At 42.6% G+C, this 22,148-nt stretch overlaps 1 protein-coding gene across 1 annotated transcript; it reads right to left on the bottom strand.

Annotated features, from left to right (window-relative positions):
- Positions 1–11,838: 11,838 nt before the first annotated feature.
- On the bottom strand, positions 11,839–13,986 carry SLPI (secretory leukocyte peptidase inhibitor). Its single transcript, XM_036826522.1, has 4 exons — positions 13,878–13,986; positions 13,039–13,197; positions 12,639–12,788; positions 11,839–12,052 (listed from the first exon to the last, which is right to left on the bottom strand). Exons 1-4 carry the CDS (start codon positions 13,957–13,959, stop codon positions 12,048–12,050), a joined length of 396 nt encoding a protein of 131 aa, XP_036682417.1. The 5' UTR covers positions 13,960–13,986; the 3' UTR covers positions 11,839–12,047.
- Between the last annotated feature and the right edge of the window lie 8,162 nt (positions 13,987–22,148).

Here is a 22,148-nt window from a genome sequence, read left to right as displayed (position 1 = left end):
TGTCCTCTTTAAAAAATCTTTCTCTGCACTGAGGTCATGAAAATACTATCCTGTATTACATTCTAAAATCTTTATGGTTTTGCCTGTTGTACTGTCTACAACCCATTTGGAACCGGTTTTGCATGTGATGAGATATAGTGATCAAGTTTCTCTTCTTTCTTCTTCTTTTCTAAAAATAGGGATAGGGATGTGGCTATTTGTCCCAGTGCCATTTATTGAAAACACTCTCTTCCCCTACTGGTTTGCCAGACAACCTGTGACATAAATCAAATTCCTGCATGTGTAGGGGACTGTCTGGGGGCTCTTTTTTCTAGTCTACTTGAGTGAGTTTTCAATTTATTGCCTCTCAGCTCCAAATCCATCTTCCATTGCTGGCTCGTAATATGGGAACATTCTCCCTTGCTGGCCAACGTGATGTTAATCTTTATCAGTAGTGGGTGCAGGACGGACACTGGAGGAGGAAGGGGCTCCTCTTCCTGATTCTGATGTGCTTTCCTTTTTCTTGCTCTGGTGCTGCTGCGCTGGTGTGTGGTACCCACCATTGGAGCTCACCCAGCAGGCGCATTCAGTGGAACGCACAGCCAGCTCCAAGAAGGGTTCCCAGGACCACCCGGCAGGCTTCCTAAGTGTGAGCCCTGCAGGTGCCCCCAGCTTGCTTCCTGGTCACGGTTTCCCAGTTAGTCCAACAGCACCCCAAGCAGGCAGCTTCCCAGAGCTTTCCTCCAGCACCCCTCGGACTGTGGACCAGCTCTGGCTTGGGATGACCCAGCCAACTTCTCTGCCAACCAGGGGGCTGCCACCACATCCTCTCCAATGAGTCTAAATCCTAACCTTGGAGAGGATTCACTCTCCTGCATTTTGTTCTTTCCCTGACTACTCTCCCTCAGCCCTAGGGTTTTCTTTCTTTCCTTTTTAGTTAATCCCTTGTAACCACTAATCATTTTCATATTAAACCTGCCCTGTTCACGTTACTGAGCTCTTTCTGTCTTCTCATTCAATGCTCATACGCTAAAGGTCTATGAATCTATCCTTGGCCAATATCGCAACACTTTATTTACTCTAACTTTATAATAAAACTTTATAATTTGTAGCATAAGTTTTTCTGCCTTATTCTTTTTTTTAATGTTTTTTTAAAATTTATTTAATTTATTTATTTTTGGCTGCGCACGAGCTTTCTCTAGTTGCGGCGAGTGGGGGCTGCTCTTCGTTGCGGTGCGCGGGCTTCTCATTGCGGTGGCTTCTCTTGCTGCGGAGCACGGGCTCTAAGCGCACGGGCTTCAGTAGTTGTGGTGCGCAGGCTCAGTAGTTGTGGCTCGTGGGCTCTAGAGCTCAGGCTCAGTAGTTGTGGTGCACGGGCTTAGTTGCTCTGCGGCATGTGGGATCTTCCGAGACCAGGGCTCGAACCCGTGTCCCCTACATTGTCAGCATATTCTTAACCACTGTGCCACCAGGGAAGCCCCTTTCTGTCTTATTCTTATATTCTTCTTCATTTATGTCCGTGCTATTCTTGTCTCTTTGCTTTACCAAATAAATTTTTTTTCCAAATAAATTTTTATATAGCTTCTGCAAGATACCTACACATGCAAATAAACAAAGCAACAACAACCTATTGGGATTTTCATCCAGGGTGGCATTGAATCTATAAATAAATCTAGGGAGAAAATACATCTTTACAATATTAGGGTTTGCAATCTATGAATATGCTATATCTCTCTTTCTATTTAGATAGTCTTTAATTTCTCTCAAAAAGTTTTACCATTTACTACATAAAGATTCTACACATCTTTTCTGAATTTTATTTATAGCTATTTGATTTTTTATGCTACTATAACAAGTTTCATCTTTAATTGTTTCTTTCTGGGATATAGAAATATAATTCACTGTTTACTGCTGAGTGCCTGATCTACCAGCATCAGAGACCAACATTCATGCCCAATATAGAGCCATTCCCTGGGGAATCAGCCAGCTACCTGGTGGCAGGTTGGTTACATTGGACCACTTGCCTCATGGAAGGGGAATAGACACTCTGGATATGAATTTGCCTTCCCTGTATGCAATGTTTCTGCCAAAACTACCAAACATGTACTTATAGGATGCCTTATCCACCTGTCATGGTATTCCTTACAACACTGCTCTGATCAAGGAACTCACTTCGCAGCAAAAGAAGTGTGGCAATGGGTCCATGCTCATGGAATTCACTGCTCTTACACTGTTCCTCACCATCCCGAAGCAGCTGGCTTGATAGAACAGTGGAATGGCCTTTCAAAGACTCAGGCAGAGTGCCAGCTGTGTGACAATACTTTGCAGGGCTGGGACAAGGTTTTTCAGAAGGCTGTCTGTGCTTTCAATCAGTGTCCAATATATGACGCTGTTTCTCCCATAACCAGGATTCATGGGTTCCGAAATCAAGAGGTAGAGATAGGAGGGGCACCACCCACTATGATCCCTAGGGAGCCACTAGCAAATTTTTGGCTACTTGTCCCCTTGACTTTGTGCACTCTTGGCCTAGAGGGGTTAGTTCTGGAGGGAGAAATGTTTCCACCAGGAGACACAACAATGATTCCATTGAACTGGAAGTTAAAACTACCATCCTACCACTTTGGATACCTCATGCCTCTGAATCAACAGTCAAAGAAGAGAGTGATAGTGTTGGCTGGGGTGACTGATCATGACTACCAAGGGGAAATTGGACTACTACTCCACACCGGAGATAAGGAAGAGTATGTCTGGAACACAGGAGATCCCGTAGGGACCTGGTAATATTATCATACTCTGTAATTAAGTCATCAGAAAACAATGACCCAATCCAGGCAAGGCCGCTAATGGCCCAGAGCCTTCAGGAATGAAAGTTTGGGTCACCCCATCAGGTAAAGAACCATGACCAGCTGAAGTGCTTGCTGAAGACAAAGGAATATAGAATGGGCAGTGGAAGAAGGTAGTTATAAATATCAGCTACAACCATGTGACCAGTTACAGAAATGAGGGCTGTAATAGTCATGACATTGCCTCCTTATTTTGCTATGAATACATGTGTATGCATGTTTATTTTCTTTCCTCTCTCATTACCTTATCATGTAACATAAGATGTATTGACTTTATATCATAGTATTTATGTATCGTTAATTTTACGTCATAGAATTTGTTACCGGATACGAAGGAGGAGAGTAAACATCACTCTAGAGCTTTACTTCCTCTTCTGAGGAAGGAATTAACGTGTTTTGGTTTGTATACAGGATAATTGTACCCTGTCTGGCAGAATTATGACCCTGTCATTGTCTTTACTTGAAGATTAAGTATGGTTTAAAGAGATCCACATAGGTGCCGAGTTGACTTGTAATGGTTTATTTTATGTGTCAACTTGACTGGCCATGAAATGCTCAAGTTAAACATTATTTCTAGGTTGCCTGTGAGGATGTGTCCAGATGAAATTAGCATTTGAATCTGTGGACTCAGTAAAGTGAATTTCTCTCCCCAGTGTGGTGGGCCTCATCCAATCTGTTGAGGGCCCAGTAGAACAAAAGGTGAAGGGAGGAGGAATTTGCACCTTTTCTCCTGCTTCTCTGCATGAGCTGGGACATCTCACCTCATTATCTCCTGCCTTTGGACTAAAATTTACACCATCAGCTCTTAGGGTTTTTTTTCTGGCTGTGCCATGAGGCATGTAGGATCTTAGTTCCCCAACCAGGGATCAAACCTGTGCCCCCTGCAGTGGAAGTGCAGAGTCTTTACCACTGGACCACCAGGGAAGTCCCAGCTCTTAGGTTCTTAGGTCTTTGGACTTGAACTGCATTATACCACTGACTTTCTTGGGTCTTCAGTTTACATACGGCAGATTATGGGATTTCTCAGCCTCCATAACTGTGTGAGCTAATTCCTCATGATAAACATAAATAAATAAATACACACATATATACATTGCTATGAATACATTTGTGATATATATATATCTTACTGGTCCTACCAGTTCTGTTTCTCTTAGGGTAGAACCCTGACACTCTATGTTAAAAATTACTATTAAACTCAATAAAAGTTGTCAGTGTGAACTTTAAAAAAAAAACCAATTGCTTTCATTACTAGTTTGAGCTTTGCCCTATCCAGTTGTAAAAATTCCTCCTTTTTATATAACAAATTTGGGGAGGAACCAAGATGGCGGAGTAGAAGGACGTGCTCTCACTCCCTCTTGTGAGAACACCAGAATCACAACTAGCTGCTGGACGGTCATTGACAGGAAGACACTGGAACTCACCAAAAAGGATACCCTGCATCCAAAGACAAAGGAAGCCACAATGAGACAGTAGGAGGGGCGCAATCAGAGTAAAATCAAATCCCATAACTGGTGGGTGGGTGACTCACAGACTGGCGAACACTTATGCCACAGAAGTCCACCCACTGGAGTGAAGGTTCTGAGTCCCACCTTGGGCTTCTCAACCTGGGGGTCCGGCAACAGGAGGAGGAATTCATAGAGAATCAGACTTTGAAGCCTAGTGGGAATTGATTGCGGGACTTCGACGGGACTGGGGGAAACAGAGACCCCACTCTTGGAGGGTGCACACAAAATAGTGTGCGCATCGGGACCCAGGGGAAGGAGCAGTGACCCCAGGGGAGACTGGACCAGACCTACCTGCTAGTGTTGGAGGGTCTCCTGCAGAGGCAGGGGGTGGCTCTGTTTCACTGTGGGGACGGGGACGCTGGCAGCGGAAGTTCTGGGAAGTACTCCTTGGCATGAGCCCTCCCAGAGTCTGTTATTAGCCCCACCAAAGAGCCCAGGTAGGCTCCAGTGTTGGGTTGCCTCAGGCAAACCAACCAACAGGGAGGGAACCCAGCCCCATCCATCAACAGTCAAGTGGATTAAAGTTTTATTGAGCTCTGCCAACCAGAGCAACAGCCAGCTCTACCCACCACCAGTCCCTCCCATCAGGAAACTTGCACAAGCCTCTTAGATAGCCTCATCCACCAGAGGGCAGATGGCAGAAGCAAGAAAAACTATAATCCTGCAGCCTGTGGAACAAAAACCACATTCACAGAAAGACAGACAAGATGAAAAGGCAGAGGGCTATGTACCAGATGAAGGAACAAGATAAAACCCCAGAAAAACAACTAAATGAAGTGGAGATAGGCAACCTTCCAGAAAAAGAATTCAGAATAATGATGGTGAAGATGATACAGGACCTCGGAATAAGAATGGAGGCAAAGATCGAGAAGATGCAAGAAATGTTTAACAAAGACCTAGAAGAATTAAAGAACAAACAAACAGAGATGAAAAATACAATAACTGAAATGAAAACTACACTAGAAGGAATCAATAGCAGAATAACTGAGGCAGAAGAACGGATAAGTGACCTGGAAGACAGAATGGTGGAATTCACTGCTGCGGAACAGACTAAAGAAAAAAGAATGAAAAGAAATGGAGACAGCCTAAGAGACCTCTGGGACAACATTAAACGCAACAACATTCGCATTATAGGGGTCCCAGAAGGAGAAGAGAGAGAGAAAGGACCAGAGAAAATATTTGAAGAGATTATAGTCGAAAACTTCCCTAACATGGGAAAGGAAATAGCCACCCAAGTCCAGGAAGCGCAGCGAGTCCCATACAGGATAAACCCAAGGAGAAACACGCTGAGACACATAGTAATCAGATTGGCAAAAATTAAAGACAAAGAAAAATTATTGAAAGCAGCAAGGGAAAAACGACAAATAACATACAAGGGAACTCCCATAAGGTTAACAGCTGATTTCTCAGCAGAAACTCTACAAGCCAGAAGGGAGTGGCATGATATACTTAAAGTGATGAAAGGGAAGAACCTACAACCAAGATTACTCTCTACCCAGCAAGGATCTCATTTAGATTCGATGGAGAAATCAAAAGCTTTACAGACAAGCAAAAGCTAAGAGAATTCAGCACCACCAAACCAGCTCTACAACAAATGCTAAAGGAACTTCTCTAAGTGGGAAACACAAGAGAAGAAAAGGACCTACAAAAACAAACCCAAAACAATTAAGAAAATGGACATAGGAACATACATATCGATAATTACCTTAAACGTGAATGGGTTAAATGCTCCAACCGAAAGACACAGGCTTGCTGAATGGATACAAAAACAAGACACACAAATATGCTGTCTACAAGAGACCCACTTCAGACCTAGGGACACATACAGACTGAAAGTGAGGAGATGGAAAAAGATATTCCATGCAAATGGAAATCAAAAGAAAGCTGGAGTAGCTATACTCATATCAGATAAAATAGACTTTAAAATAAAGAATGTTACAAGAGACAAGGAAGGACACTACATAATGATCAAGGGATCAATCCAAGAAGAAGATATAACAATTATAAATATATATGCACCCAGCACAGGAGCACCTCAATACATAAGGCAACTGCTAACAGCTATAAAAGAGGAAATCAACAGTAACACAATAATAGTGGGGGACTTCAACAGCTCACTTATACCAATGGACAGATCATCCAAAATGAAAATAAATAAGGAAACAGAAGCTTTAAACGACCCAATAGACCAGATAGATTTAATTGATATTTATAGGACATTCCATCCAAAAACAGCAGATTACACTTTCTTCTCAAGTGCTCACGGAACATTCTCCAGGATAGATCATATCTTGGGTCACAAATCAAGCCTCAGTAAATTTAAGAAAATTGAAATCATATCAAGCATCTTTTCTGACCACAACGCTATGAGATTAGAAATGAATTCCAGGGAAAAAAACATAAAAAACACAAACACATGGAGGCTAAACAGTACGTTACTAAATAACCAAGAGATCACTGAAGAAATCAAAGAGGAAATCAAAAAATACCTAGAGACAAATGACAATGAAAACACGACGATCCAAAACCTATGGGATGCAGCAAAAGCAGTTCTAAGAGGGAAGTTTATAGCTATACAAGCCTACCTAAAGAAACAAGAAAAATCTCAAGTAAACAATCTAACCTGACACCTAAAGGAACTAGAGAAAGAAGAACAAACAAAACCCAAAGTTAGCAGAAGGAAAGAAATCATAAAGATCAGAGCGGAAATAAATGAAATAGAAACAAAGAAAACAATAGCAAAGATCAATAAAACTAAAAGCTGGTTCTTTGAGAAGATAAACAAAATTGATAAGCCATTAGCCAGACTCATCAAGAAAAAGAGGGAGAGGACTCAAATCAATAAAATTAGAAATGAAAAAGGAGAAGTTACAACAGACACCACAGAAATACAAAGCATCCTAAGAGACTACTACAAGCAACTCTATGCCAATAAAATGGACAACCTGGAAGAAATGGACAAATTATTAGAAAGGTATAACCTTCCAAGACTGACCCAGGAAGAAGCAGAAAATATGAACAGACCAATCACAAGTAATGAAATTGAAACTGTGATTAAAAATCTTCCAACAAACAAAAGTCCAGGACCAGATGGCTTCACAGGTGAATTCTATCAAACATTTAGAGAAGAGCTAACACCCATCCTTCTCAAACTCTTCCAAAAAATTGCAGAGGAAGGAACACTCCCAAACTCATTCTATGAGGCCACCATCACCCTGATACCAAAACCAGACAAAGATACTACAAAAAAAAAAAAAAAAGAAAATTATATAACAAATTTCCACAAATACACAGATTTCCGTTTAGACATTCTATTCTATTCCATTAGACTATTTGTTTATTCCTGTACCAACATCATACTACATTTATTATTATAATGTAAAAATAATATAATTAATAATATTTTGATATGTGGTCTGGCTAGTCTCCATTCTTGTACTTTTAAAAAATGTTCTTGATTCTTCTGCAACCTTTATACTAATATATGAACTGTAGGATCACTTTGCCAAGTTGTTTTAAAAAATAACGTTGGGGATTTTATTGCAGTTATATTGAATTTATAAATGATTCTTTAAAGAGTTGCAATCTTTACCTTACTGAGTCTTTCCAAACATAAACATTATTTCTCCATTTATTCAGTTCTTCTTTCAGACCTTCAATAAAATTCTTTTTTTTTATAAATCCAGAAAGTTCTGGCACAATTTTTATATTTTTAAATTAAAAAAAATTTTTTTTAATATTTATTTATTTATGCTGCGCCAGGTCTTAGTTTCAGCATGTGGGATCTTTTAGTTGTGGCATATCGGCCTCTAGGTTGCGGCATGCATGCGGGATCTAGTCCCCCGACCAGGGATCGAACCCGTGCTCCCTGCATTGGGAGCGCAGAGTCTTACCCACTAGACCACCAGGGAAGTCCCTCTGGCATAATTTTTAGGTTTGTTCCTAGATATATTGTAGGGTTTGTTTCTTTGATTATTTATGTCTACTTTTATTATTTCTGACTGATTATGGGTAATGTGGAGAAATGCTATAGAATTTTGTATAGACCTTATACCCAGCAACTCTGATGAAACTTATTTCATTCACTGTATTGAATGTCTTAAATTGTTATGTAAGAAATGATACTGTCTGCAAATAATGACAATAATCTTTCTTTTCATTCTTACATATTTTATTCCTTTATCTCATTGCATAGTTTTGTATATCTCATACACTGCTGAAAAATAGTGGTGACTCTTATTCTGTTTATGACTTTAATGACAATACCTCTGAAAATTCAACTTAATGTAGGTTTTGCTACAAAGTTTCAGATAGGTGTTTTTTCTTTTCTTTTCTTATGGATTAATTTCTATCCTTTCATTTCCATTCTTAATTTTAATAAAGAATTCACATTTCACTTTTAGGAGAGCTTTTTAAACCCTCATGAATTCTAATGTTTAACATTCTATTTAAGATGTTCCCAACTTTGCTCAGAGAAGACAAAATTGGTACATAATTATTTTTTCTTCTACAGGCCAGAATATTTGGCTGTAGTATCAAATTTTTACTAACCTCAGCAAATTTGTTATTTATGGCTATGTAACAAATTGTACCAAAACTTAGCATCTTAAAACCGTAAACATCATCTCACAGTCTGAGGGTTACCGTTCATTGAGATTCTGATGTGTCTTCATAATAGAAATAGATAGAAGTCATGAATATATGTTGACATGGTTGAAATATAGAAATCTTCATAAATACCCAAGAAAACTATGTGAAACTCTTCCCTGAAAGGTCATATAATTAATGTACATCCGTGCATTTTGTAAACAATAAATAATTACCTTCCATTTTGTAAACCATAGAAATCACATTTCTCAGATCATTATATCAGAAGAACAAAAAAGTCTGAATGCTTGTAACTTGTATTTTGATTGAGGATTATAGAGTGGATTTGGGAAGGCTTCATTTAGATTCTGTGTGAACTTACGATATGTTAATTAATAAAACTGAGTGGTTTTTATTTTTTCTATTTTTTGGCATGCAAGATCTTAATTCCCTGACCAGGGGTCGAACCTGTGCCCCCCTGCAGTGGGAGCGCGGAGTCTTAACCACTGGACCGCCAGGAAAGTTCCCCCAAACTGGGTAGTTTTTAGTGTGTAAAACTTGATGTGTAATTGATGAAGTGTTATTCCACCACCAACATTAACATTAACGAGCATTGTCATCTCCCACCTTATTTAAGATTGTAGATAAACGATGATAACAATGAAGTATTTGGTAACAGAAAAAAAAAAAAAATCCAGGAACAGCTTGGCCTGGTGGTTCTGGCCTGGGGTCTCTCACAGGTTATAATCAAGCTGTTTGCCAGGACAAGACTAGACTGAGACTGAAAAATCTACTTCCAGGTCTCTCACGTGATCGTTGGAGGGCCTCAGCTCAACACAGGCCATTGGCCAGAGGCATTAGCTCCTCACCCTGGGGGCCGCTCCCCAAAAGGCTGAGTGTCCTCACAACGTGGCAGCTGAGTTCTGCTTGAGCGAATGATCGGGGAGAGCACAACCTCCCCAAATGGAAGCTAATCTCTTTTAATGATCTAATTTCATAAGGACATAAAGATCTGTCACTCTGAAATATTTTATTGGTCACACAGATCAACTTTGCAAAAAGGTGGGAGGGGACCGTGCAAGGGTGTGAACACCAAGCGATGAGGATCATTGGGAGTCAACTTGGAGGGTGGCTAAAATGAATGAAATTAAAATGAATTGAATGGCTCATAAAATGAATTAAATGGCTCTTCCCCTTTTCCCTCACCTCTGAAATGGTTAACTTAATACATCCAGTTGTTACTCTTGGAATATTGGTTGAAATAGTTTGGAATATTTTCTTAGACCAGTGACATTTTCCAAGAAAGGATTGAATTTTATTTTGTCTTTTTTTTAATCATTAATCTAATGAAGTTAATCATTAATCTAATTAATCTAATCCTTTTTTTAAAGATTAGGTTGAAATAGTATGGAATATTTTCTTAGACCAGTGACATTTTCCAGGAAAGGATTGAATTTTTTATTTTATTTATTTATTTATTTATGGCTGTGTTGGGTCTTCGTTTCTGTGCGAGGGCTCTCTCCAGTTGCGGCGAGCGGGGGCCACTCTTCATCGCGGGGCGCGGGCCTCTCACTGTCGCGGCCTCTCCCGTTGCGGAGCACAGGCTCCAGACGCGCAGGCTCAGTAGTTGTGGCTCACGGGCCTAGCCGCTCCGCGGCATGTGGGATCTTCCCGGACCGGGGCACGAACCCGTATCCCCTGCATTGGCAGGCGGATTCTTAACCACTGCGCCACCAGGGAAGTCCAGGATTGAATTTTATTTTGTCTTTTTTTAAATCATTAATCTAATTAAGTTAATCATTAATCTAATTTTTTTTAATCATTAATTAAGTTCTCTGTTTCCTTTAGAATCCATAGAGCACAGAAAAACGTGGAGCAAAGTTCCCTACTTGGCTCTAGCTCTCAGAATTCCGGTTCTTGCTACTCTTTCCACTCCACTGAGTCAAGAACAATATCACTCTCCTGTGGTTCTGGCCAAGAACATGTCATCAACATGACCTACCATGGCAATACTCCTAGTGTTGGGAAAGGCAGTCTCATGCATGTATCCCCCACTGCAAAAGAATGGACCTTGGACCTGGAATACTTATTTACCAAGACATAAGGAGCCCATACAACCTGTGCCGGGCTTATTGTCATGAGTGGAAATATCTTTCCCTGTTTTAAGCTCAACGCATGCTCCTTTGTTTTGTGTGTGTGCCCTCTGGCATCTGGTTAACCCCACTGCTGTATCTGTCCTCAGCGGGGAAGGGATGGGGTCCTTCTACCGTGTCATGAGAGGAGTGCCTACACGTAAGTTGCCCGGCATCAGCTGCCAGGAGAGACTCCCTAGCCATGGGAAATCGAAGCCCGCTGTGGAAGCGTCTTGTGTAAGTGAAGCATTGTTTCATCCAGTGCTCGACTATGCTGTGCTTTCCTTGGAGACTCTGATACCAATATACAATGGACAGACAGATGTGTTTGGAGTCCTCCCTTGGGACTGACAATCGGGTACACGTTGTTCTGTTCAACACTTATTTTAAGATAGAAGAAATAGTGTCTTGGGAGAGAGGAGAAATGAAAGAGGCTCAAGATCACCACAGAAGGAAAGTATCCACCATTTTCTGAGAAGCTGCTATGGCCCCGTAACATTGCTCTTCATTTTGCATTGGATACCCCAATGCTCCAAACACCAAACACTGTGAGAAGTTGATTTTTATCATCACTTTGCAGGTCAAGAGATTAAGATGTAGGAGATAAAGTCATTTGTCCCAAACCACAGAGCCAAGGCTTTTCAGACTCATGATGTAAATTCTGGTCTGTCCAGCCCCTAAGCTTCTTCCTTCCACTCCATATCTGTAAGAGGGAGGCCTCTTATTCAGACATTCCCTCCTCATCTCCCACCCAACAGATATTCCCCAGTGAACCACAGAAGCAGGATGTACAGGGAGAAATATGCTCATTTATTTATTGACCAATCAACAGGCATTTGCTGGCAGCCTACTGGGTGCCAAGCCTTTCTGCAAAGAAGATATTGGTGATAGGACCAAGGCTTCACCACGGAGTGCCCCAGAGATCCAAGCGTTGGAGTAGAAGGGAATTCTCAGACCACACAGAGTAGGAATCCAGAGCCACTTCCAAGTGGCAGGAATCAGGCTGTGAGAGAAAATGAGATCAGGGCTTCAATATAGGAACCAACCAAGTCATCTCCACATTCTCTCCCCAAGAAACCCCTTGAGATAGAGAAAATAGCAAGGTGCTGATATAGTTGTATGAGTCTTGGTATCAGGAGGCTGATTTCAAGTCTCTATTTTACTAGAAAACTCTAAAGTCGGAGCACTGAGCAAGATTATCCTCAAAATCCACTGATCTTTTGGACTTTGACCCTAGACAACATCTTGGAAATAACCTTAGTAATACATACTTAGTGCACAGGGCTTTTGACAATGCACTGTCAAGTTCATTATGTCCATTTTACAGATAAGGAAACTGAGACTCTGAGTCACTTGCCGTGGGGCCCTTATTCAGAAGGGCTGGGATAGAATCAGAGCCATGAGTCATCCTATGGAAATCCTTGCCCTGAGGCCTGGGGAACAGGGCTCTTGAAAGACAAGGGAGTCAGGCAGAGGCTTTGCTTGGGGTTGGGATCAGGAGTCTCCCTGTTTATATGCCTGGAACTCCAGAGGGTTGAGACTGAGAGAGCTGGAGGGAAGGAGGTCAGCCTGCCCCAGCCCCTCCTTACCTTTCACAGGGGAAATGCAGACTTTCCCACACATGCCCCTGCAGCACTTTAATTTACCCACGCACTGGCCGTCTGTCTCACAGTAACTGGGGGGGTTAAGCATCAGACATTGGCCGTAGACCACTGGACACTTCCCAGGCTTCTCCTCAACTGGTGAGAGTAGAGTCATGGGTTAGAAACCTTGTACCTTCCACACCACCCCCCTGCTTCTGGACCCCAGCCCCTGCCCCAGGCCCTGCCCCAGCCTGAGCCTCCCATCCCCATGACCACCACATCCTTCCTGAGGCCGGGATACCCCCTGAAGGTAGGATCTGGCTCTCTTCTGACATTGGGCCCCCAGTCAATGCAGGTGGCCAGTTGTGCAGTGCTGCGTGGCTGGGTGGCTCTCCCACCTCCTCACCTGTGTTCAAGATGTTGACAGGATCCAGGCATTTGATTCCGCAGGTATCAGGGCAACATTTCTTCTTCTCTAGACACTGCCAGTCACTGTTGCACTTGGGTTTCTCATATCTAAGGCACTGGGCAGGTTTTCTAGGAGGGCAGGCTCCAGCTTTCAAAGCTTTGGAGGAGAAGTTCAAGAGTTTGGGAGGAGGCTGGGTGTTAAGTAGCCATCACGGCTCCTGGACAAAGCGCCGCTTTCTAGTAGTGACCCTCACTCAGGTGACCATCCACAAAGTCCAAAGTGAAGTCCCTGTCTGACCTCCATGAAGAGTGACAGGCTTGATAAAATCACACACATGGTCAGGAGAAATGCATAGGGTTCCCAGCCACGGTTTCTTTCCCCAGGGAGAAGCAAGGCTACACACAGGCAGAGAGGCAGGCTGAGCATGATGGGGATGGAGGGAAATAAACAGAGATAAATAGAACCGACAGAGCAGGTGAAGAGCTAGAGCCAAAGACAGGAAAACAGAGATTAATGGAAAGAACCAGCAAGAGTCAGACTGATGATTGGAGAGCCACTGACCGGGAAATGAGGCAGAGAGAAAGAGAGAGAGGGGAATAGGACAGAAAGGGAGTGAGACCTGGGCTGACAGATGGCTGAGTAAACGAAGAATTTCCAGATGCTCAGAAGCTTGCACAGAGACCTTGGAGCCCAGATGGACATGAACACACCCCCAGGGACGTCTCCTGAAACTAAGCTGAGAGATTACAGTCTAGAGAAGGGGCCATCCCCACACCACTATGAGCCCCCATCTCTGACCCTGCAGCCGAGATCATACCCGGGTGACACCAACTCACCATTTCCAGCACCTTCCACAGACCAAGGTGCCAGCGTTCCCAGGGCAAGAAGCACGAAGGGGAAGAGGCCACTGAAGGTCATGGTGAGGGCAGGAGCAGCTCTGCTGGCCCAGCCAGCCTCCCCGTTTATACCTTCCCTAGTGGGTGTGGTCTCACAAGCATTTCCTCGGCCCCTCCCAGCTTCAATGGCATAAGCAGGAAGCTCGGCCAGAGACCAGGAAGCTTGACACCAGAGAGACAGTGGCTCATTCCTGTCCCGAGCAAGACTGTTAGGCCAACAGAGTAAGGGCCAGGGAAGAAATAGGAGAGGCTGGCCTGGGAGATGTCGCCAGGCTGATAAGGAAACCATTTCAGGTGTCCGTCTGAACCCTGAGCATCGTAGGGGCCCCAGGCTCCTTAGCCTTGTTAGTGGAGATGGGGGGTAAAAGGTCAAAGGCAAAAATGCTATTTAGACCTGGATTCTGAGCTGAGACGTTGGGCAATGCACCCCTAGTTCTCCCACTCCTGGACTCCCAGGGAACTGTGAAACTCTCTACTGATTGCTCAGTGCAATTTCCTTCTCAAATTTCAGATGACATTGAGACAGACTGGGACCGTTTGCTGCAGTGCTTGCACCTGGAGAAAAGTCTCCTCCTCTCCTCAAGCAACAGAATACAAAGAATCTATAAGGGACTAAAAATAACTGCTTGCATGAGCACTTGGGGCAAATTATGAACAACAAGATACAAAAGGTCCAAAAACCCAACTGCCACTTCTGAGGTGTAGGAGCAAAAGCAGGGTACTGTGCATGACCCCTGCACACAGCACCACCGAGGGGGTGGGCAGACCACCCAAGCCACACCTCCAGTCCAGCCCCCTGGACCCGCCCCTACCTTCACCCAATTTAAGGGACCACCTCGCCACCTCCCCAGCAAGTGAGCAAGGGAAACTGTTACTTGTTTTCTCTCCCTGGTGCTGCAGCTCCCTATCCCAATAAAGCCTTGCTTGAATTTCTCGTCTGGCCTCTTATCAATTTCTGTTGGTTAAAGAGTCCAAGAGCATATCCCTCAACCAACAGATATTGATCTCCCTCCAGTATTTACACTGTTGTATCTCCAGTGCATATTCCATGCCTGCTACATGGAAGGTGCTCATAAAGACTTGTCACATAAAAGGTGCAGAAGAAAGAGCTCTGCCCTCAACAAATCTCTTTGGAGCTCAGTTTTCCCAACTGTGAAATGGGATGATCCTAACAGATCAGCCTTCTCAGAGGGCTGTGAGGTTATCAGTGTGAAAGGACTCTGAAAAGAATAAGTGAATTGTTTCCCTTACGACTAAAGAGAAGTGAATCTGAGATAAAGGAGCAAAGCAGCTCACCAGTCACTGTAATCAATATTTAGTTATAGTGTGTAATATGAGATGTTAGAGGAACGTTTCCTACCCCCAAATCCCCTACAGATTTCACGTGATAAAAAATGATGGCTGCCATTTGGTAAACCTATTCTGTGTGCTACCCAGTCTATATAGATTGCTTCTAATTATCAAGAGAGTGATCATTATCTCTAAAAGCCGAGTCTAATTTGTCTAACCGCAAAGCCCAAACTCTTGCCTCAATATCATGTAACTTCCTGATGCTTAGAAGTTCCCCATTCACTCTTCAAAGCGGGGGGGGGGGGGGGGGGGGGGGGGGGGGGGGGTTGTGGAAATTCAAATAGACACAAAAGAGTCATGCATTGTCAAGATCCAAATGAACTAATTTGTAAAGTATCCTCCAACTAGACAGGCAGCTGATCCCTCTATGCAGAAGTCATTCAACGATTTAAATTTTGGTGGGAAAAGTAAAAGAAGAAAATCGGCATGCACTGGAGAACTACTATATGCCAGGGGCTTTCACTCCTGGCTGGCACACTCAGTAGGGCAAGTAAGAGTGAGACGGCAAGTCTGAATTCCACCACTGGGTAATATCACTGTTGGGTCAAGCAGCTTGGCTTAGGTTCAGGATTTTGGTTCTCACTTACACCACGCTGGGGACAATTTGATTCCTCTCACTCAGGAATGAGAGTGGAAGAATCGGCCAGACTTCCCACTCTCTGTTTCTTCCTATTTTCCTCAATGCCACATTCAAGAGAGTATCTGCAGTTTTCTAAATATTTGCTTCATAAAGATTGAGAGAGAGAATGCTCCAGCTAGAGTTCTCCACACGTGATTGATTATAAAAGCCAACTCCTTTCTCATCGGAAGAGTCCTGTGATCAATTAGCAATGTCTGCCATGGACACCATAGGGGGTAATGACATTGTATGATCATTTCTGTCCTTTATATGTTTGGTTCTAAATATTTAAATATTTAAATGTTGGGACTTCCCTGGCGGTACAGTGGTTAGGACCCAGCACTCTCACTACCGGGGCCCTGGGTTCAATCCCTGCTCAGGGAACTAAGAACCCACAAGCTGCATGATGCGGAAAAAAAAAAAAAAAAAATCATAGACTGTTAAGATTAAAAGGGATCTGAGAGGTCATCTAGACCAGGGGTCAGCAAACTACAGCCTGGCGACCAAATCCAGACAGCTGCCTATTTTTCTAAATGACAGTTTACTGGAACATAGCCGCTCATTTATTTACGTATTGTCTGAGGCTACTTTCTCACTACAGTGGGAGAGCTGCATAGTTGGGGCAGAGACCCAAGGCTTTAGACAAAGCCTAAAATATTTATTCTCTGGTCCTTTGCAGAATATGTTTGCTGACTCCTGATCCAGACCCAACCTCCCTCTGGAAGCAGGAGAGTGAGGCCCTCAGAAGAAGGTACAAGCCCAAAGCTGCATAATGAGTGAATTACACAACACCAGATCAAGCTTCTCTAAAACTAGTTACTCCTGTGCTGCTCCCCAGAACCCACTTGATAATGGTAATGGGTGGATACTCCCCTCTCCTAGCCCAATCTTAACCCAAGATTGATTCACTAAGCCCACCTCACACACCATCCGTTGCCTTCTGCAAATACTATAGGCTCATTCATTCATTCAGTTCATTCACACAAAAATTATTTAATGAATTATTATTGCATGCCAGATATTGTGCTAGGCCCTCAGGCTACAATCAAGAAGATACACAAAGTCAATACCGTGTGGTCGTAAGAACCTAAACTTCACAACGCTGTAAATCAACTATACTTCAATAAAATAAATTTTTAAAAAACATTGTAAAAAACCTACACTTCAATAAAATAAATTAAAAAAAAAAAGAACCTAAATTTAAGGTGTGAGATACCTGGCTTGGAAGAAAATCACTGACCTTCTCTGAGCCTCAGTCTCCTCAGCTGTAAGATGGGACTATTGGTTTCTCCTATGTCACATGGTTGTTGTAAAGAGTAATTGGCAAGCACTCAGCACGGTGTCCAGTCCACTCAGCATGGTGGACATTTTCTTATGACAGTTGGGTACACTGGACATTAGGCACACAGGGGACTGTCAGGTCCTTGGGTCCTTGGGTCTGGACCCTTCTTGCCCAGCCCCATTAAATGTCTGACTGAGCCTTCAGGACAGAATTGCTCTTAGGGTGTGGGGGGCCTCTGTCTATATAAACAATTTGATTTTAAAATATATTACAAAATTCACAGGCCCGTGTGAGTTATCATGATTTATCTATGAAGATTTGAAATAATTGCAGAGAAGAGGTGCCATCATATTTACTTACCATCCAAACAGAACATGTGAAGATTCTTAATATCCAGGCATCATGTCTTCCTCTGTTGGTCCAGAAACCAGTCTTCATGTTTTGTATTTTTTGTTTTTTGTTTTTTGTTTTGCAGGGGGGTGGTGGTGGTTTGGCTGCACTGTACAGCATGCGGGATCTTAGTTCCCTGACCAGGGATCGAACCCGTGCCCCCTGCAGTGGAAGTGCAGAGTCTTAACCACTGGACTGCCAGGGAAGTCCCTTCATGTTCTTTATTGTGAGATGTGATAAGTTTTTCACATCTCCCAGCCCAAGAAATGGTGGCAGCTCTGTTACTACTCTGAGTGTCGTGGCTCTATTTTGTTTGTATTAAAGTAATATAGACCTTTGTGATAATTAATTTTATGTGTCAACCTGGCTAGGCTCTAGTACCCTGTTGTTTGGCCAAACACCAGTCTAGATGTTGCTGTGAAGGTATTTATTAGATGTGATTAAATGGGAACTAAGATCGCATGCCATGTGGCACGGCACGCCCCCCAAAAAATCCATTGGAAGAGCCCCTTGGTGTTGCAGAGCTACAGCCCAGTACGGTGACTGCCATGGATGCCAGAAATGAGGGGATAAGTAGAGGGTGGGAAAGAGCCCCAAAAGGGAGAAAGGAGGACCAGGACCCAGGCATGTCCTAGTCCAGGCTGGAGGTGCTCCACCCCGATGGCACGGCTGCCTCTGACCGGCCCCAGGCAGCAGAGGGAAAACAGATGATTTTGAGGAAGGGACTCCAAAGCACAGAGCCCTGAGGTGTAAGGCCCAGGGCAGGAGCCCCAGTTGCCCAGATCTAAGGGAGATATGTTTCCATCTCCCCACACTGATAGTAGATGGCATCTTTGCCCTTAGCTAAAATTCACTGTTTCTCTGTCTCAAACAAAACAAAACAAAACAATACAAAAAAACAAAAACAAAAACAAATCAAAACCAAAACCAAACAAAAAAAAAACCCTTTCAGAATCTATAAGTCAGGAGACCAGGTTCTCATGGCTCATCTCTATATGTATGAGGCAGCCACTGCCCTTCTCTGTGCCTCAGTTCCTCCATCTGTCCCATGATGATAATTGTGACTCTAAGGTACCATGTCGCCCAGCTTCCTCTTAGGCCATAAACACAGCCCAGGAGCTCAGCCCATGTTCTGATTGGTGCAGTTGTCTTTATAACTTAACTTGAAGTATTCTCTCCCATGAAACATACAAAATATTCAATAATGACAGAAGGGGATTGGAGATGCAGAAGCCAGGAGGCCTGGAGAAGTAGCCAGACGTGGTGGTGAGGGTAGCAGGGAAGAATGCCACTGATCTGGGACAGGAAGAGTAGACAGAAAGAGAAGGAAACCAGGGAGGGTCAGGGCATTTCACTCACGTCTGGAGACCCATGGGTGACAGGTGTGGCAGCCAGGTGTCCCCACACCTTAGAGAGAAACAGATGGCCTACCCACTTCCTACTTAGTGTTTCCCCACCCAAGAAAGTTTGAATTTACAATTCAAAGTTTGAATTTCTCCCCCAGCCACTGATCATATTCCTATGAAACGGGGAAAGGTGTACTATTCTTTTGGCTCAAATGTGAACCAGTGGGAAGCTACCAGGTAAAGCAGAATCTAGGCAAACGTGAAAAATATCCATCCACTGAGGAAGTAGCTGGAGGAAATAACCAACATGGTAGATCTCATATCTTCCTATCGATACTTATCTAAGAGGTGGTTCATGGATAGATCAGGTTTATGCAATTTATTCCTTCAAAGGCTGAGTGTCCCCCTAAAAGAAGACATCCATTTACCATGAGGTTAATGAAACAGAGACTGTGGTTGGTCATGAGGAAATGCTTCACCGTCTGGTAAAACAAAAAGAAAATTGAGTGTTGGACATTGAGAAATTGTGAGTCATACTCCCCGTGGAAGAAAACAGGAAAAAGAAAAGCTGAATTTTTAAACTTATTCAAACTCTTTCCAAACCACCAACACTTAGATAAAGTGCACTCCACCTCTCTCATGAAGGAAGATAACAAAATGTTGCTTCCGGTACTACATTCATCTAGTTCTGGAATCTAAATGAAAGCAGTTCTCTCAGTTAAGTCCAGATAAGGCTCTTTATATACTACGGATTAAGTAAGTTTAGTAAGTTTAACAACCGCTCATGCACCCAACATAAAATAGTAGAATGAGAACAGAATAACTGCAATTTAAAAAAACCCTCCTAGATGCAAGAGGGAAGAGAAATAGGAACCTATTGTATATGTATAACTGATTCACTTTGTTATAAAGCAGAAGCTAACACACTATTGTAAGGCAATTATACTTCAATAAAGATGTTTAAAGAAAAAAAAAAAAAAATGAAAAAAAAAAAAAAAAAAAAAAAAACCCTCCTATTTTCAAAAGAGAAACATGTAAAGCAACATACAGGCGGTCACTGGTCTACAGAACATTTTGTATATCCTATAAGACAAGGAGGTGGGGACTTCCTACCTGGTGATGGAGTGGCTTCCTTGTTCAGTGAACCTGGCTGATCCATTCTGCTCCCTGGGAGCCTCACCCTTGCCCATTGTTTCCCGTGGCCATATCTCAGAGAAATATTGCAGAGGATGCCCTTTGCGGGGAGGGGGATATACCCCTTTTCAGGAATTCACTTCATGAGAATGCAGCAGGACATCCATATTGATGTGAGCAATCAGTGACCACTGTTGGAGAGACTTAGGTTTCTTGTTTAGTTAAATCCTTATCCATTTGCTTCAAATAAAAGCATAAGCTAATAACCATAGTTGGAAATCTTGTCATGTTTGTCTTTTATTTACTCTGCTCAACCTTAAATGTACACCTTTAATCTGAATATGTATGTCTTAGTTTTGAACACTTTCTTCTTTTTATCTCTTTGAATATTGCTTCTCTACCATTCTCTCCATTCCCCTTCTAGAACTTTCATTGGCTACTTATTAGATCCTCTATTTATAGTCCCCTTGTCTTCCCTTTCTCCTGTATTTTTCTCTACATCTCTCTGTGCTGTGTTCTGGGTGAATCCCTCAGTACTATCTTCCAATTCACTAATTTTTCTTTCAACTGCACCCAGTCTGGACTCCATTTTGTTTAACGAGTTTTTTAATTTCAACAATCAGTTTTTATTTCCAGGATTTCTATTATATATATATATATATATATATATATATATATACACACACACACATATGTGTATATATATGTATATATTTCTATTTTATATATATATATATATATATATAAATATATATATATCTGGTAAAGCTAAATGATGTGTATTTTCTGCTACCCTTTTAGTAAATTAAGCAGAACAACCCTTTGATTGATTGTTAGGTATCTTCATGTCCTGAGCATTTGGCCTCATTGTTTATTTTTAAAGATATCAAAAGAGAGCTAGTCTGAGCCAACAACAAGCACCTAACAATAGCTGTCTTGTTTGGTGTTGTTTTTCCTTCTGTGAATGAGAATCAAATTATCAATCATGGTGCTTTCATGTTAATTTATTTTTAAGATACTCTCCAATCAGACAGCTCACTAAGGGCCAATCCCTACAAAAAGAAGACACACAAGTTATATATTGGCGGAGGAAGGAAAGGAAGGAAATTAGCATGATTAACTAACCTAGTGTGTGCCTTATAATTTTCACATAGGAAATGGAAACTGATATCTCTATTCTGGTTTCTGCCATTTTTTGGAGGTGACTGGAGTGTCTATGAACTTGACTTCAATTCCTTCTTCTCACTATAACCACCTGGGAGTGTGGGGTGAGAGGCACTCTCATTCCTTTCCTGCTGAGCTACCCTTCCCCGGTCCTTCTCTGATACACTCATGCATACACCTCCATGAGGTTTGGAGTTTGGAATTACCTAAGTATCTGCTTCTGAATAATAGCTCTGTCGATGGATACAATCTTAAAAGAGTTGAGTTCTCTGTCACTGAGAAATTGGTAATGAATCCTGACTTTGAGAAGAACTCACAGGAAAGCACTGTACTTGAGCAGTGATCAGCGAGCATAGAGGATGGGACAGTACCAGATATCTATCATCTGTAACCTGATTACCATTGGTCCTCATCTTAAAATCATATAACGTTTGCACTGAAAGGTACTTCAGAATAGATTTAGGCCAATCTGTTTCACAGAGGAGAAAACAGAGTCCCAAAGGGAGGGAACCCATCCAAAGTCACACAATAAATTAGTTACCACATGTGAGATGTGACTTCTCTGAATCTAGTCACTCCCAACTTATCCCAGGAGCCTGTTCTATTTGGCCATCACTCTCTTTTTTTGTTTTTTAATAAATTTATTTTATTTATTTATTTACTTATTTTTTGGCCGCATTGAGTCTTCGTTGCTCTGCGCAGGCTTTCTCAAGTTGTCGCGAGTGGGGGACTACTCTTCGATGTGGTGCACGGGCTTCTCACTGCGGTGGCTTCTCTTGTTACGGAGCACAGGCTCTAGGCGCGCAGGCTTCAGCAGTTGTGGCACACGGGCTTAGTTGCTCTGCGGCATGTGGGATCTTCCCAGACTAGGGCTCGAACCTGTGTCCCCTGCATTGGCAGGCAGATTCTTAACCACTGCGCCACCA

The sequence above is a fragment of the Balaenoptera musculus genome, chromosome 15 (genome assembly GCF_009873245.2).
Source record: "Balaenoptera musculus isolate JJ_BM4_2016_0621 chromosome 15, mBalMus1.pri.v3, whole genome shotgun sequence".
NCBI classification, from domain to species: domain Eukaryota; kingdom Metazoa; phylum Chordata; class Mammalia; order Artiodactyla; family Balaenopteridae; genus Balaenoptera; species Balaenoptera musculus.
Note: the sequence above shows the minus strand (reverse complement) of the source record. Positions and strands in the feature narration are given on the sequence as shown.